This window comes from Leopardus geoffroyi, chromosome D1 (genome assembly GCF_018350155.1).
Source record: "Leopardus geoffroyi isolate Oge1 chromosome D1, O.geoffroyi_Oge1_pat1.0, whole genome shotgun sequence".
In the NCBI taxonomy this organism is placed as follows: domain Eukaryota; kingdom Metazoa; phylum Chordata; class Mammalia; order Carnivora; family Felidae; genus Leopardus; species Leopardus geoffroyi.
The window spans coordinates 61536960-61552709 of record NC_059329.1 but is presented as its reverse complement, the minus strand read 5'-3'; the positions used below and the strand labels follow the sequence as shown (position 1 = coordinate 61552709).

General features: G+C 37.9%; 1 protein-coding gene and 1 pseudogene across 1 annotated transcript; both read left to right on the top strand.

The window, feature by feature from the left end:
• Positions 1-6926: 6926 nt before the first annotated feature.
• LOC123602479 (olfactory receptor 52A5-like) lies at positions 6927-7874 on the top strand. Its single transcript, XM_045486965.1, has one exon. It carries the CDS (start codon positions 6927-6929, stop codon positions 7872-7874), a length of 948 nt encoding a protein of 315 aa, XP_045342921.1.
• A 6481-nt stretch (positions 7875-14355) lies between these two features.
• On the top strand, positions 14356-15295 carry LOC123602478 (annotated as a pseudogene).
• Positions 15296-15750: the final 455 nt, after the last annotated feature.

Genomic DNA, 15750 nt, shown 5'->3' with positions numbered 1-15750 from the left:
GCACGTGGCGGGCGGGACTCCAGCCACATACGTTTATCCATGATCCTTCTCCTCTGTGTGTGGTAAGGACCCCCATTTTAATTCAGAGATTACCACAAAAAGTATAGGCACGTCCAAGTCCTCCTAATTTGTATTTCCCATAATTCATTTAAATTTATATCTTCTCACTTGATGAATTTTATCAACCATTGCAGTAAGAGACGAATATTCAACTCCATCTCTAACACTGTTGTATGGGAAAATTAAACCTTTGTTTCTGGTTTTCTCAAAAATACATGCGGAATGAAGAACCGCTTATGAAAATTTGAACTCTGTAGTTCCCATTACATTACTCAGAGGTAATTATTTCTATTTAATATTAGGAATTTTAAGGAGTCACATGGTTTTTAAATTTTTTTAACGTTTACTTATTTTGGAGAGACACAGATTGCGAGCAGGGGAGGGGCAGAAAGAGAGGGAGACACAGAATCTGAAGCAGGCTCCAGGCTCTGAGCTGTCAGCACAGAGCCTGACATGGGACTCAAATTCATGAACTGCAAGATCATGACCTGACCCGAGGTCAGCTGCTTAACCAACTGAGCTACCCAGGTGCTCCAGAAGTCTCATGCTAAAACATCTTATTCCCCTTGAGCTCTAATGTGTTTTAACTAAACAGTATCCGAGAGTAATTTTGTCTCTAACATTAAATAGCACTATGATTCTGTGAGGCTCAAATACTTTTTACATTTCCCAAAAGTATCACTCTTGTGAGTCATTATGTATGTTTATAATATTATTATTCTCTATACAAAGAGTCGTGTACAAATTTCAGACCCTGCTGACCTCACCTCAGCCTACTTCATACTCTATCTGAAAAGTATTCTTTTTGTTTTACCTGAAAATATTTTACTTTGAGTTCATCAGATTCTACTCTGTTGGGTGACTGGAATTCTGATATATATTGTTTGTCTTCTGGTCTACCGATTTCTGCTCTGTTGATTTCAATCTACCATGTAACGTTATCAGTCAGAGCTGGAAAGAGATGCACAAGCCAGCACTCCAAAGCCAGTGTGAGCTCATCGAGCACACAATGCAGCCAAGCCTATACCGTTGTTTTTGTTTTTTGTTTTTTTTCTAGGATGAATAGAATTCCATGGCAGTTTAATGACAAGTGGAGACTCAGAGAGTTTTTCAATGTAAACGGTTTCCTAAATAGGGCCAGACTCAATGACTCAAGAGAAAAGTCATGTAACTCTATAAGGCCCTCATTTCTCTCAGGCAGATATATGTAATGGAGCCTTGTTAAACTTTTTCTTGTACATACAAAGATTTGGATCTTTTCCTTTTCCCTCTTTGATACCAAAGCTTAAAATCCATTTTAAATCATAACACCCATTTTTTAAAGTAACTATGTCAACACTGGTCATAAATAATATTTAATAGGGAAAGTTGATATATATAAGGTGACTGGCACTAAAACTTGAAAAAGCATATTATTATTTCATGAGAATTCTAAACATATGGGACAATTTCTATATCATATAGAAATAGTCCATTTATTTCTCTGTTAGCAATTCTATACTAATTAGTCTGAATATCTTGAGATGTTCTTATTCCCCTTCTCTGGCTCATTGTTTGGTAAATAAGTGTCATTGATTGTGTTACCTTGGGGCACTGTGTTCTCTCAGAAGTTTCTAAAGAGACAGTCATTTTGGCTTCCAGTCCCCAAGGACACCAAAATTTGTGAGTTTTTATTAGATGCAGATCTGCTATTAGACAAGTTCTTCCAGGTTTTGAACCATATTGCCCCTCCTTTTCACATTTGTCCCAGGTTAATTTAAAGCTCACCAGCCATTGGTGAAAAAGAATCCCCCAGGTGGCTTCTATAGTACAAAAGAGCCATCCTCATGATCTGAAACACCAAAAGATTTTCACTCTGTGGCTTCTACATATGATATCACAGATGATTCCTGGTAAGTCTCTGGGCTTATGTCTTAGCTTAAGTGTGGGAAAATGGAGCATTGGTTTCAAAGACAACACGTAATGCTAAGATCCAATAAGATGCTATGGTGATTAACAAACAATAGACTCTTACACTAGTTGGCAGTTTAAACATGAAGATTTTGTCTCATGCTGTTCAGAATATTTCCCAATCAGTTTATCACACAATGGGTGATAATTTTTAAAGTGAGCCTGACAGGACCCTAGAGAGGGATCTGGGCTGTTCAGTGTGTAAAAACCTTGTTGGTTAAAAGGTCAGAGAATTATATAGGTTTAGACTGGAAAACCTTCCGTAGAAATGGTGCCCTCAAGTCATTCAGGGAAAACCTCATCTGGTGAAATGATCTTTAAACATCGGAAGTTATTCATGGGAAGGAGAAACACCTCTATGAATGAGTCACTGCATTTAGACAAAATAATACATTTTATATTTCTTTCTAAATATGTTAATACATTACCTCGTTAAATCCTCACAGTCACCCTGCAGTGTGTTTCTATCTGTTAACTTTGAGCAAGAAAGAATTGAGACAATTATAAGTTTTACAACTGCCTGAAGAACCTGCAAAACTAAAGTGTCCTAAGGATTTAAACTGTCTGACTGACTTTAGATCCATGCCCTAACCACCGTGTTACACGGCTGATGTATACCTTTAGAAGGTGGGTTGAGGACTTTTATGAGAACTGAAGAGGGAAGCAGTCTGGGAATCACTAGAAAGAAGCCAAATCTGACATTTGCAGCTGTCTTGTGATGGACAAGCTATCTCCGAAACAAAGAGAGTGTATCCCTGGGGGCTTGAGGCAAGAACACAGGGTGGATGTCAGTGACTTTGCAGGGGGAAAGCTTTCCTGAGACTGTAGGGTATGTGGTTTAGACCTAAATTCTTTGATTCTTTTAGGTTCCGCGAGTCAGCCCGAGTCAGAATTGGAGTTGTCAGTAACATTAATGGTTGAGGATTCATGCTGTAAATGAGACCCGTGATTGTTTTCCTGGCCCATGAATTTCAAGGACTTATGATATGTCTCCTCCATCTTCTAAACTTGCACATATGTGTGCACACACAGCTGTTTCCAGCTTGTCCTTGTCACCCCATGCTGTTACTCTCAACCCAAGAACATCTTAGCCTGTCCGCCCACCATCCGCCTCCATCATGTCAGCGAGCAGCACAGATATTGTTCCCTTGTGACTCCTCCGATGTGGCCAAGCCACTTCATCATGTCCCATCCGGACTATCACACGTGTCCTTCTAACATCGTCTCCCTATGCCAGCTCTCATGCATCCATCTGCCGGCAGAGCGGAGTTTTAAAGGCAAAAGATCTGTTATTCTACCTAAGGCTTAAAGTATTTCGTTTAAACCTGTAACTTTACATTGGTTATTCTTCCCCTTTCCTTAGCCTCAACAACCACCATCTCTGCTTATGAAATCATTCACATGTGAAAATTGCTTATTGAACTGCAACCCCACTGTACGTTTCATGCTGCTTTGATTTTGTCCGAAGTATTTCCTCTTGGAATCCTCTTCCATCTTGGAATCCTTGGAATCCTTGGAATCCTTGGAATCCTCTTGGAATCCTCTTCCATTTCCTCTCTCTGGCTAATACCTACAGAAGAATGATTTCCCTTGATAGCCAGAGTTATTCTGCCCGGGTTTTATTAAAGCTATAAAACCTTAATTCTTATTTAATTGAAGACTCTGTTTTTTCCAGGGTAAAATTCTAGAACAATGGTTAGCAACCATGTGTGATGTGTCCCACCCCGCACATGCAGATGGTATTTGGCAATGCAGGAGATGGTTTTGATTGTCATGACAAGAGAGAACAACTGGAATCTAATGGTCAGGAGTCAGGGATGCTGCTGAACCTCCCTCCTGCAATATAGAGAATTACTGCAGAACCCAAAATTTATCTCACCACAGTGCCAGTTGTGCTGAGAAGGAAAAATCCTGGTCTAGAAGAATATCCAGTTGGCCTCGTGAAGTTGGAAATGTAAAACTATCAGGAAGGAAGGTAACTACTTTCTTTGTAAGATGTGTGGTGTTTGAGACCTTAGGCATGATTTCCTATTTTATTTACCCACTACTTTGTTTACATTTCTCTTTCCTCTCTTTTTTACTCTCTTTCCTCTGGTTATTCACAGTATATATTTCTGATGAGCCTCAGTTTGCACAGCATCTTTTACAGATTCTCTAGGGCAACTCTGACCCACGTGGCCATTTAAATCTCCCCAATGAAAATTCCAGATAAAGGCAGTAGCACACACTTTTGAGTCAAGTCACAGAGAGCGTTATCCAGTATAAGAATGACATGGCACGGATATGTGGTTTTGTATCAGACGTGCACCAGATGGTAACGTGTATGTAATGTGTGTATAGTACCTTTTTGGTAAAAATGAAAAAGGAGTATTAGAGTTTTTTCCATAAGATTCTAAACAGGAACTACTGATTAAAATTTGTTTTATATATTTGTACCACCCAGCCTCACGTAGTTTCACACTGTTGTATATCCCAAATCCTTACTGAGGTTTAATTATAAAATCTCAGAAGACACAAATTATTTTTTGTTCTTCCTAGGTCTGTATGTCATGGAATTTGGATCCAAGCAGATTTACCTGTAACAATAAGTCTTAGTTTTTCATTAATACAATATAGGTTAATAATGTGGGTATAAAATTTAAGGAAGATAAAATATCCTAAAATGTCTAAAGATTTTATGAGGATGAATGCTGTAGTACCTATTTAACAAATGGTGAATAGCAACTTTGAATTTCAACACTTAGCATAATTTAGATGCTTCAAAAAATTGAATAGATATATTTTACTTATTCCCCAATTGTTTCAAGAAATCCTTCAATACTCAAGCATTGAGTATTTACTGAAGAAAATTATTAGAATACAATCTCTGATTTCTGGGTCATCATTTGTGAAGATGAGAAAGATCTAGTTTGGCATACTGTATGTTTGCTGAAAGGAAGAATTTGTGAACAAAGGACACCTAAAAGGAAAGCCTCTCTTGGAGTTGAATAAATTTGGAGAAAATGAGGCAATAAATACTCCTGTAATTGACCTGAGGTGTGTTCTAGGCAATCCTACATGATTAGAAATTGTCTAAGTATATAGATGGTCTACATTATTCTCAGTACTTAGGAATAGGGATGCCTGGGTGACTCAGTCAGTCCAACATCTGACTCTTGGTTTCAGCTCGGGTTATGATCTCACAGTTTCATGAGTTCAAGCCCCATGTAGGGCTCTGTGTCGGCAACAGGAAGCCTGCTTGGAATTCTCTTGTCTCCCTCTTTTTCTGCCCCTCCCCCACTCTCACTGTCTCGGTTTCTCTCAAAATAAATAAATAAACTTAAAAAATAAAATAAAATACTGAGGAACCAGAGAGCAGCCATCTGATTCATTTAATTTTTCTTACTATAAATGATTAAGGCATGTAGAAACATAGGACTTGATGGTTGTTCTTACAATGGCTTTGTGAAAAGAGAAAATTTGAAAGGAGTAGTTGAAAAGAAACAATTAGATGGGGGTAATAGTCCATTGCACTTATATGCCACATCTTTATCCATTCATACGTAAATGAGGACTAAGGTTGTTTCCCTATTTTGGCTGTTATGAATAAAGCTGCAATAAACATGGGATTACAGATATCTCTTCAATATTCTGTTTTCCTCTCCTTTGAATATATGCCCAGAAGTCGAATTGCTGGATTAGATGTAGATCATTTTTTCAAATTTTTTGTTGAACCTTCATATTTCTTTCCATAGTGTGTACATTCCCCCCATCAATGGGCAGTGTTACCCTTTCCACCAAATCCCCCAATCCTTATTATCTCTTGACTTATTGATTTCAAGTCTTCTAACAGGAGTGAAGTGATATCTCATTGTGGCTTTGATTTACATGTTTCTGATTGTTTATTTAGCCATGAGAAAGAAGGAAATTCCTTCATTTGCAACAGTAATAATGGCCTTTGAGTACATTGTGGTGAGACTAGTTAAAAAGAAAAAGAAAAATACTGCATGTTATCACTTATATGTAAGTGGAATCTTAAAAAAAAAAACCAACTCCATATGGTTTAACATATATGGAATCTAAAACAAAACAAAACAAAACAAAACAAATGTACAGACAAATAAAAATAGAAACAGATCCAAAAATACAGAATAAACTGGTGGTTGCCAGAGGGGCAGGGATTGCAGGGTGGCCGAATTGGTGAAGAGGAGTGGGAGACAGAGGCTTGCAATGATGGGATGAATAAGCTATGTGGATAAAAGGTACAGCATGGGGAATATAGTCAATGGTTTGTAATAACATGTGCAGTGACATGCCATAGCTATACTAGTAGTGAGCACAGCATAGTGTACAGACTTGTTGAATTCCTATGCTGCATTTCTGAAACTAAAGTAGTATTGTGTATCAACTCCCCTGCAACAAGGACAAAAAGCCAAGCTCATAAAAAACAGATAAACTTGATAAAAACAGGTATAATTGTGGGTACTAGGGGCTGAGGCTGAGGAAATAGAGGACATAGTTTTTTAGTAGATAAATAAGTCTTCCTACCAATCTAATATACAGTATAGTAAGTATAAACAAAAATATTATATAAAAACCTCAAACTTGTTAAAAGACCAGATCTTTAATTATTCCCATCACAGAAAAGAAAACATAATTATGTGGCATTTTAGAGTATTAGCTAACACTACAATGGCACTCATATTGCAATATGTGAATGTATCAAATCAGCATGGTATGCAAGTAAGCTTAGAAAATGTTTGATGTAACAGTATTTGAATACTAAAGGAAAGAGAAGATCATGTATGTTTTATCTAACTAAATATACTTTGCTAAAAATAAACGTAATTTCTTCTCATTTTTAATTCATGTCGTCTTGACAGGGTATAGAAGATGAAACAGCAAAACCACTACTTGATTCTGCTGACCAAATCATCATGCTCCTCCTCAATGGCTCAGTCTTTATGCCCTCTGTACTAACACTCATTGGGATTCCTGGACTACAGTCAGTGCAGTGTTGGATTGGGATCCCATTCTGTGTCATGTATGTCATCGCTGTGATTGGGAATTCCCTAATCTTGGGTATCATCAGATATGAACGCAGCCTCCATAAGCCCATGTACATATTTTTGGCCATGCTGGGGGCCACAGACATTGCACTTAGCACCTGTATTCTTCCCAAAATGTTAGGCATCTTCTGGTTTCATTTGCCAGAGATTTCCTTTGCAGCCTGCCTGCTACAAATGTGGCTTATCCATTCGTTCCAGGCAATCGAATCAGGCATCCTACTGGCAATGGCCCTAGATCGCTATGTGGCCATCTGTGACCCCTTGAGACACACCACCATCTTCTCCCAGCAACTCTTGACTCACATTGGAGTTGGGGTGACACTCCGGGCTGCCATTCTTACAGTACCATCCATTATGCTCATCAAATGTCGTCTGAAACTCTACCGAACTGCGGTCATCTCTCACTCTTACTGTGAGCACATGGCCGTTGTGAAGCTAGCTATTGAAGACGTCCGGATCAACAAGATATATGGTCTATTTGTTGCCTTCAGTATCTTAGGTTTTGACATAATCTTCATCACCTTGTCTTACGTTCAAATCTTTCTCACTGTGTTTCAATTGCCCCAGAAGGAGGCACGATTCAAGGCCTTTAATACCTGCATTGCCCACATCTGCGTCTTCCTCCAGTTCTACCTCCTTGCTTTCTTCTCTTTCTTCACACATCGGTTTGGTTCCCACATACCACCATATGTTCATATCCTCCTATCAAACCTTTACCTGTTAGTCCCACCTTTTCTCAACCCCATTGTCTATGGTGTGAAGACCAAACAAATTCGTGCCCATGTCCTCAAAATGTTTCTTCCTAAAAAACCTTAATCATTAGTGGCTCCTATTGCAGAGATTTTAGGTTGATTCAAAGTAACAACATGAATGTGGTAAAAATCAAATCTTCTACAGAGGTCTGTATTCAAACTTTGGAGCGTCTGCATGGCTCAGTTGGTTGAGTGTTCAACTCTTAATTTTGGCTCAGGCCATGATCTTAAGGTTTGTGAGTTCAAGTGGGCATTAGTTCTGTGCTTTCAGTGCAGAGCCCATTCGGGATTGTCTCCCTACCCCTACCCAGCTTGTGCATGTGCTCTCTCTCTCTCTCAAAATAAAATAAAATAAAATAAATAAATAAATAAATAAATAAATAAATAAATAAATAAGTAAAACTTTAAAAAAATGTCTAAATTTCAGATGCTCACAACTGCAGGAGGCATTTAAACACTCATGAAATACCTGGGAACTTTGGTTTGCCACTCACATATAGAACAAAGTTCTCTTGGGCTGAGATTTCAAATTGTTTTCATTTTTCTTTTGTTTTTGTTCTGTTTAAGCCTAGAAATTCCTGTCTGGCAACACTTAGACTTACACAGAAATAAAACGTGAGAAAGACAAATCTTGATTCCTGGTAACATCCAAGGACCATGCCACACGTCAATATTCTTCAATAGCCAAACCAGCACGTAGCTATGTGCTCCTGGCTATGTCTCTTTTTCAATACCAGAGCACCCAAGTAGGTGAAGCAAATGTTAATAGAGCTTAAGGGGAAAAAAGACAGCAACATGAAAATAGTATGAGAGCATCCAGACAGAAGATCAATTAGCGACTGAGGACTTGAACACTATTGACCAAATAGACCTAACATGCACATACAGACTATTTCCCCCAATGGCATCAATACACATTTTCCCTTAGCACACAAGAAACATTTTCCAGGATAGATTACATGTATGATCACAGAGAAAGTCTTAAATATTAAAGAAGATTCAATAATAATGAGTGTATCTTTTCTGATTATCATATAATGAAAGTAGAGATCAATAGCAGAAGACCAACCAGAATATTCATAAATATGTATAAATTAAATAACACAGTCTTGAACAACTAACTGATGGGTAATGGCTTAAAGAAGAAACCAGAATGGCAAGTAGAAAATCTCTTGAGACAAATGAAATTAAAAGACAACAAACTAAAGCCTAGGGGACACAATAAAAGTAGCACTAAGACTGAAGTTTATAGGAATAAATGTCTGCATCGAAAAGATAAAAGACCTCAAATAAATGATCTAACTTTGCACCCAGCTAGCAGGAGAAGAACAAAGTGAACCAAAATTAGCAGAAGCGAAATAAGATTACAGCAAAAGTCAACATAGTGGAGAATAGAAAAACAATAGGAAAAAAAATACAAAAATAAGAAGTTGTTTATTTTGAAGAGATTAGAAAAGTTGACAAACCTTTAATCCCAAAGAGCGATAGAAGACTGATAGAAGTAAATCATAAGTAAAAGAGGAGACATTACAACTGAGATCACATAAATACAAAAAATCATAAGAGACCCTGATCAAAAATGACAGGCCAACAAATTAGATAAGCTACAAACACGGGTTGACATTTTATTTTTGTTTTTAACCCACAGTAAGAAAAGAAGTTAGGAGAGTCATTTCCCTTGAAGAAGTGACGACTGCGATGGAGAGTGTTAAGGAGCACAGCGGAAACGTGGTTCATTCTAGGATGCAAGTAATGTGGTACTCCTCAATGGGGGGCTTACTGATTTACGTCTACCTTGTGACAGTTATTTAAGCTGGACAACATATGATTTTTGTACGTATGTTAGAATTCAATAAACGATTTTTAAAATGTTAGCTAAGTAAGTGCTCAGATATGAAATAAAACAATCAGAAAGAAGGAAAAGATCTGCTAATGACCTGTTGTACATCAAAGGATTCTGAAGAGACATCAATATGAAATGCAGTGTGAGATTCTGGATTGGATTCTGGGGAATAAAAAATATACCTAGGAGAAGTCATTCTTTGGATTATTGTCTACATGTGAATATGGCAAGTACATTTGGTGATAGTTTTATTGCAATATTAGGTGCTCTGATCTTGGTTATGGTATAGTTAATGCAATAGAATATCTATGTTCCTGGTCAAGAAACAGAATTACTTAGGAGCAACCATGTCTTCAAAGTACTCATAAATAGTGCAGAAAAAGATTATCTATCTATGTATCTATCTATTCATCTATCTATTATCTATCTATCTATCTATCTATCTATCATCTATCACCTATCTAGCTACCAAATAATAAAGCAAAATGTGGAAAATAGAGACAATTTCTGAATCTGGACTATTCTTGCACAATTCTGTACACTTTGAATTATATCAATATAAAGCTTTTTAGAAAGCTCTTTTCTTGAAAGTATTCTTAATTCAGTAAAGGATGCAACACTCACATACTTGTCCATTCCAGAAATATAATCATTGCTTCTGATGTTGGGCTCCACTGTATGCCTACTCCATCACCAATCCTAGTGATTATCTAGTAAATAATTCTGAAATACAATCTCTCTTTTATATCAGTACTTATTCCCAATTTAATCTTTCATGAAATCTCATGAGAAATGAATGATATTTTTCTTCATTCACTTATTGGTATTTATTTATACATCTCACTCCTGAAAATTATGACAATTAGCTTTCTAAATTTGAAAACAGATATATCTCCATATATTACGTAATATTTTTTTCAAGATGCTCTGAATTGCCTGCATTTTTTCCAGAAAATAAACTGCTCAATGCATCTGTTTCTTCTATTCTATATGCAAACATATACAGTTTTGCTAGCCTGACTGCTATTCAGAGTTTAGAATTTAGTTAGGAGTTTCTTTAACTAAGGAACATTGGCCATTTCTCTTTTTTTTCCTATAACCCTTCTAAACTTTTCACAGCATATATCACATTAGCTTTCCCTTCCATTTTTCTTTATGCAACTGCTTCTTCCATATAGATCACATCTGATTTATCTGTGCTCATGACCTGGATAACACATTTAATGATAACTGTATATTGAATGAAGGTATGAGAGAATAAATACACATTAAATTTTTAACCAAAACTTACATAATATGTAAGCATTAATTTTTTACCATAGCATTATTTATATATTCTCCAACTGGAAGAACAAATATAGGAAGAGGTGTTCCAAACTCAAATAACTTAAAGAAATATTTTATTAACCCAGAAAAAATTTATAATGCCTGGCAGTAATAGCCTTGTATCCTAATTCTAACTTCCAAAGCATCCATAATTAAAGCCATGCATTTATTTCACAACAGCTGTATATAGTGTACCATATTAAGTCATTTATATAGACTAAGATGTCTTAATCCATAGAACAAATGTATGAAGGTAGAGATATGGAAACAGAAACAGAGAGAAGTCTACTAGAATGCCTCCAGTACAGAGTTAAATCATGGTAGAATCTGGTTTCAAAACCAGACAGTCCTACTCAAAACTCGTTTTTAAAAAGATTTTATTTATTTTTTAATGTTTATTTCTGAGAGAGCGTGTGCACGCGCACATGAGTGGGGGAGGGGCAAAGAAACAGGGAGACACAAAATCTGAAGCAGGCTCCACACTGTCAGCACAAACCAAGCATGGGGCTTGAACCCACAAACTGTGAGATAATGACCTGAGCCAAAGTCAGACACTTAACTGACTGAGCCACCCAGGCACTCCTGGAAACTCATTTTTAGTCAATCATATCACAAGGGGTCTCACAACTGAAAAATAAAATCCATTTAACATGAAATTTAAAGGGCCTCAGGCAATTATATAAACCATTTTCTCTTTTGAGACTCCGTGAAAGAAGAGTCACAAGGATATTTATTTAACTCATGGCATAGAATCATGTCTACCTTTAAGTGTTCTTTACTTATTCTCATAATGAGGACAGAGGGAAAGAAACTGAACTCATAAAATATAATGTATATATATTAATTTTTCTGCATTTACTTTGAGGAGAAAACAGAAGAGAACAAGGAGGTTCTGCCAATGTAGAAATGATTTCAGAGACATTAGGTGTGGATAGGCCCAGGAGGGCTTTATGATGAGCTGCTGGGTCCCTGGTGGCTTGGGCTTGTGGCTAGGAAGTCTATCAGTTCATGTTCAGACCTCCTGCTCCCTAACATTCACTGGGGAACATTACAATTGGCGGCCAGCTGCTTCCTCCTACAATTTGTCCTCAATAAATTTATGCTGTGTCTCAGAATAGCACAGACCTTGCTGCAAATTTTGTTGGAGATGAACACACCGACATGATCTCAAACAAATTTACAGAATAGGGAGCATGCCTGTTTTGCAGGGACGGAAGAAAGCAGGAAAGACTATCCCACAGATCTCTACAGATTGGCAGATGGCCCCAGCAGCAAATAGATCAGAGTTCATGACGTTGAAGAGAGCTGTTACAGAGGGTGAAGATGGAAGAAAGAGGCATTTCCCATCACAAGATGCAAGTAAATGAGACCAGAATCTTACGAGGAGGAAGAGAGAGGAGGAAAACAATGAGTGATGGTGCTATGAAGACTGGCCATGGTCTTCAGGTGCCTGGTAAGAGCAGAACTGGCTCCCAACAACAAAGGGTGAGGAAGTCTCATTATCCCCAAGCTCACCCCACAATGTTTCACTTCCAGCTTTTCCAATGATAGCCACTTCATCCCTCCTGCCCTGTACTAACTTAAGTCCTCTCCCACCTGCCTTCCCACCATCTGTACCTGTCAGGGAATGCTCCCATGTCAGCTCCCTTCTCTTGAATATGTCAGACAATGTGATTGTTACTAAATGATTTCTATTCTGATTCTGAGTAAGTCTAGGATGAAAAAGTTAATGAAAGTGTCCATGGTCTAGGAATCTGTAGAATTAAGCATTGGGGAGCAAAGCTTTGGAAATCAAGGACTTAGTTGATTAGTCTATTCTAAATATATATCAGCCGACACAGACTTTCTTCATAGAATGGCCCCTGTTGACTGGGTTACATCATTTTAGGGTTAGCCATGTAAACCACAACTCTTCCTGCATTACTGGCATAGTTGGTGACAGTAAGTATGTGATTAGAGACCTTGAGCTTGCTGACATAAGGCACCAGAGGTGGAGGTATCTAGGAAAGAATGAAATAACTGAATCCTATTTTTTTTTTTTTACAATATAACAATTTGTTTGTTTTATCTTGAGAATGTCTTGATTCAAGATATTGAATTTTTTAAAAAAACAATGGTTTTGATCCGAGAATTACTTTATGTAAGGACAAAGACCCCATGGTTTCAGACAGTCATTAGTAAATTGAGAGGTAACTAAGTGTTCCTCAATTAATCTACAGCCTTGTCTTGACTCATTTGCTCTTTGTCTTGCATTTCTACTTCTTTATTTGACCACTTTTCAGGAACCTATCTTTCACCGCTTTATTTTCTATACATTTCCTATGTCTGGGCTCCCAAAGTGATACAATCATTCATATGGTCTATATTACATTACATACATTACATGACATACATTAAGAATGAATGAAGCTATGGGTCAAATCTCATGCTAATGGAAGTTCTGAACTATTAGACCCAGGAAACTGGTATCTATTCTTCCAAGTTACCCATTTACCCATTTTCCTATCTTGTGTAGTCAGCAAGAATGCGTCCTCTTGCCTCCTACAGATTCCTCACTTCTAGGTATTTAGTGATGTGTATTAGAGAATGGCAGTTATTTTAAGCACACAACGAATTTCCAGGATTTCAGTTGTTAATAATATAGACAAAACATAATGCAGTCTTATTAGAAATGTAAAACTTGCATGGAACTTTGACTCAGAACTCACCAAAGTACATTGAAGTAGATCATCTTTTCCAAAGCTCTTCCTTCACATTCTTTTGAAAGGACATGCACTCTTACATAGACACAGAAACTATAGACGGATATAGATAACTATATATATTTCACACTAGGATTTCAGCTGTTCCTCTCTGTTCTTTAATAGGGAGCTTTAATATGAATGTACCGGTCAGAGATTTTCTGGTTCACGCTGACAGTTACAGACCTAGAGACAACAGAAAATAATGGTACTGTTGAGTAGCAGGGACATGGGATAGGGAGAGATTCATCAAACTCTGATTGATATGCCCCTTAAACGCAAATTAAACAGGTATAATTCTTTTGTCCATAGGCCCAGAAGGAAATAACAAACAGATCAGCAGTCGATTCCCTTATGCAGATGATCTGAGGGACCTAATGCAGTTGGCTTGCCTTCTACATAACTTCTTATTGTGCTACACTACTCGTGGATGTCCTTCCTGAACGCAGTAATGTGTATCTATGGATCTATCTTTCCCCTTCAATAATGTAAATGAGATGGATGATATGATCTTAAGGTTTTCTGCCAAAATCAGAGATACTTGCTACGATGACAGGATAAAAACAGGAGTAGAAGAGAAGAGTGCCACTGACTGAGAACCTTCTTTCATTTTCATCTGGAGGCCGGAGGACATTATGTCCGTTTCCAACATCACAGTCTTCAGGCCTTCTGTGTTGACGCTGATAGGGATCCCAGGCCTAGAGACTGTGCAGTTCTGGATTGGGATTCCATTCTGCGTCATGTATCTCATTGCTATCATTGGAAATTTCCTGCTTCTGATCATCATCAGGTCAGAGCGCAGCCTCCATGAGCCCATGTACATTTTTCTAGGCATGCTGGGAGTCACAGATATTGTACTTGGCACGAGCATTGTGCCCAAGATGCTTGGGATCTTCTGGTTTCATGTGCCAGAGATTTATTTTGATTCTTGCTTGCTTCAAATGGGGCTCATCCACACATTTCAGTGCATAGAGTCAGGCATCCTGTTGGCCATGGCTCTGGACCGTTATGTGGCCATCTGTCATCCACTAAGACATGCTGCCATCTTCACCCACCGCCTAGTCTCCCAAATAGCGGCTGTGGTAACACTCAGGGCTGCCCTTCTCAGTAGCCCCATCTTTAGTACTGATAAAATGCCGGTTTCAGTTTTACCATACAACCATCATCTCGCACTGCTACTGTGAGCATATGGCCATTGTGAAACTGGCTGCAGAAAATGTGCGGGCCAACAAAATCTATGGTTTGTTTGTGGCATTTATAATTGCAGGGTTCGACCTCACATTCATCACTTTGTCTTATGCACAGATCTTTTTCACCGTTTTTCGTCTGCCCCAGAAGGAGGCTCGGTTGAAAGCATTCAATACATGCATCGCTCACATGTGTGTCTTCCTCCAGTTCTACCTCCTTGCCTTCTTCTCCTTCTTCACACATAGGTTTGGTGCTCACGTTCCCCCTTATATCCACATCCTCTTTTCTAGCCTCTACTTGCTGGTCCCCCCATTTCTCAATCCACTTGTCTACGGTGCCAAGACCAAGCAGATCCGCATTCATGTGGTAAAGATGTTCTCTTCATAAAATGCACTGTGATTAAGATCTTCAACCTTCCCCATTATGCAATAGCAACAATCTCTCAAAATTAAATATAATAGTTAAAAGGCCACATTATCTGCAATGCTTCAGTTTTATATATTTGTTTTGTTAAATTTGTCGGCATTTTATGGTTTTCAACTCATCATACTACATGACAAATATCAGTCAGTGTGCTTTTGGATGCTACTGGGTAATGAGAACAAGGAACATAAGATCAAATTAGTGAACATACATTGTTTTCATCATTTATTTCATTCATTCATTCATTCATTCATTCATAAAGCTTACTTATTCCTTTTGAGAGAAAGAGAGAGAGTGGAAGAGGGTCACAGAGACAGAGGGAGAGAGAGAGTCCCAAGTAGGCTCTTTGCTGTCAGTGAAGAGCCCAATGTGGGGCTCAAACTCACAAACCATTGGATTGTTACCTGAGCAGAAACCAA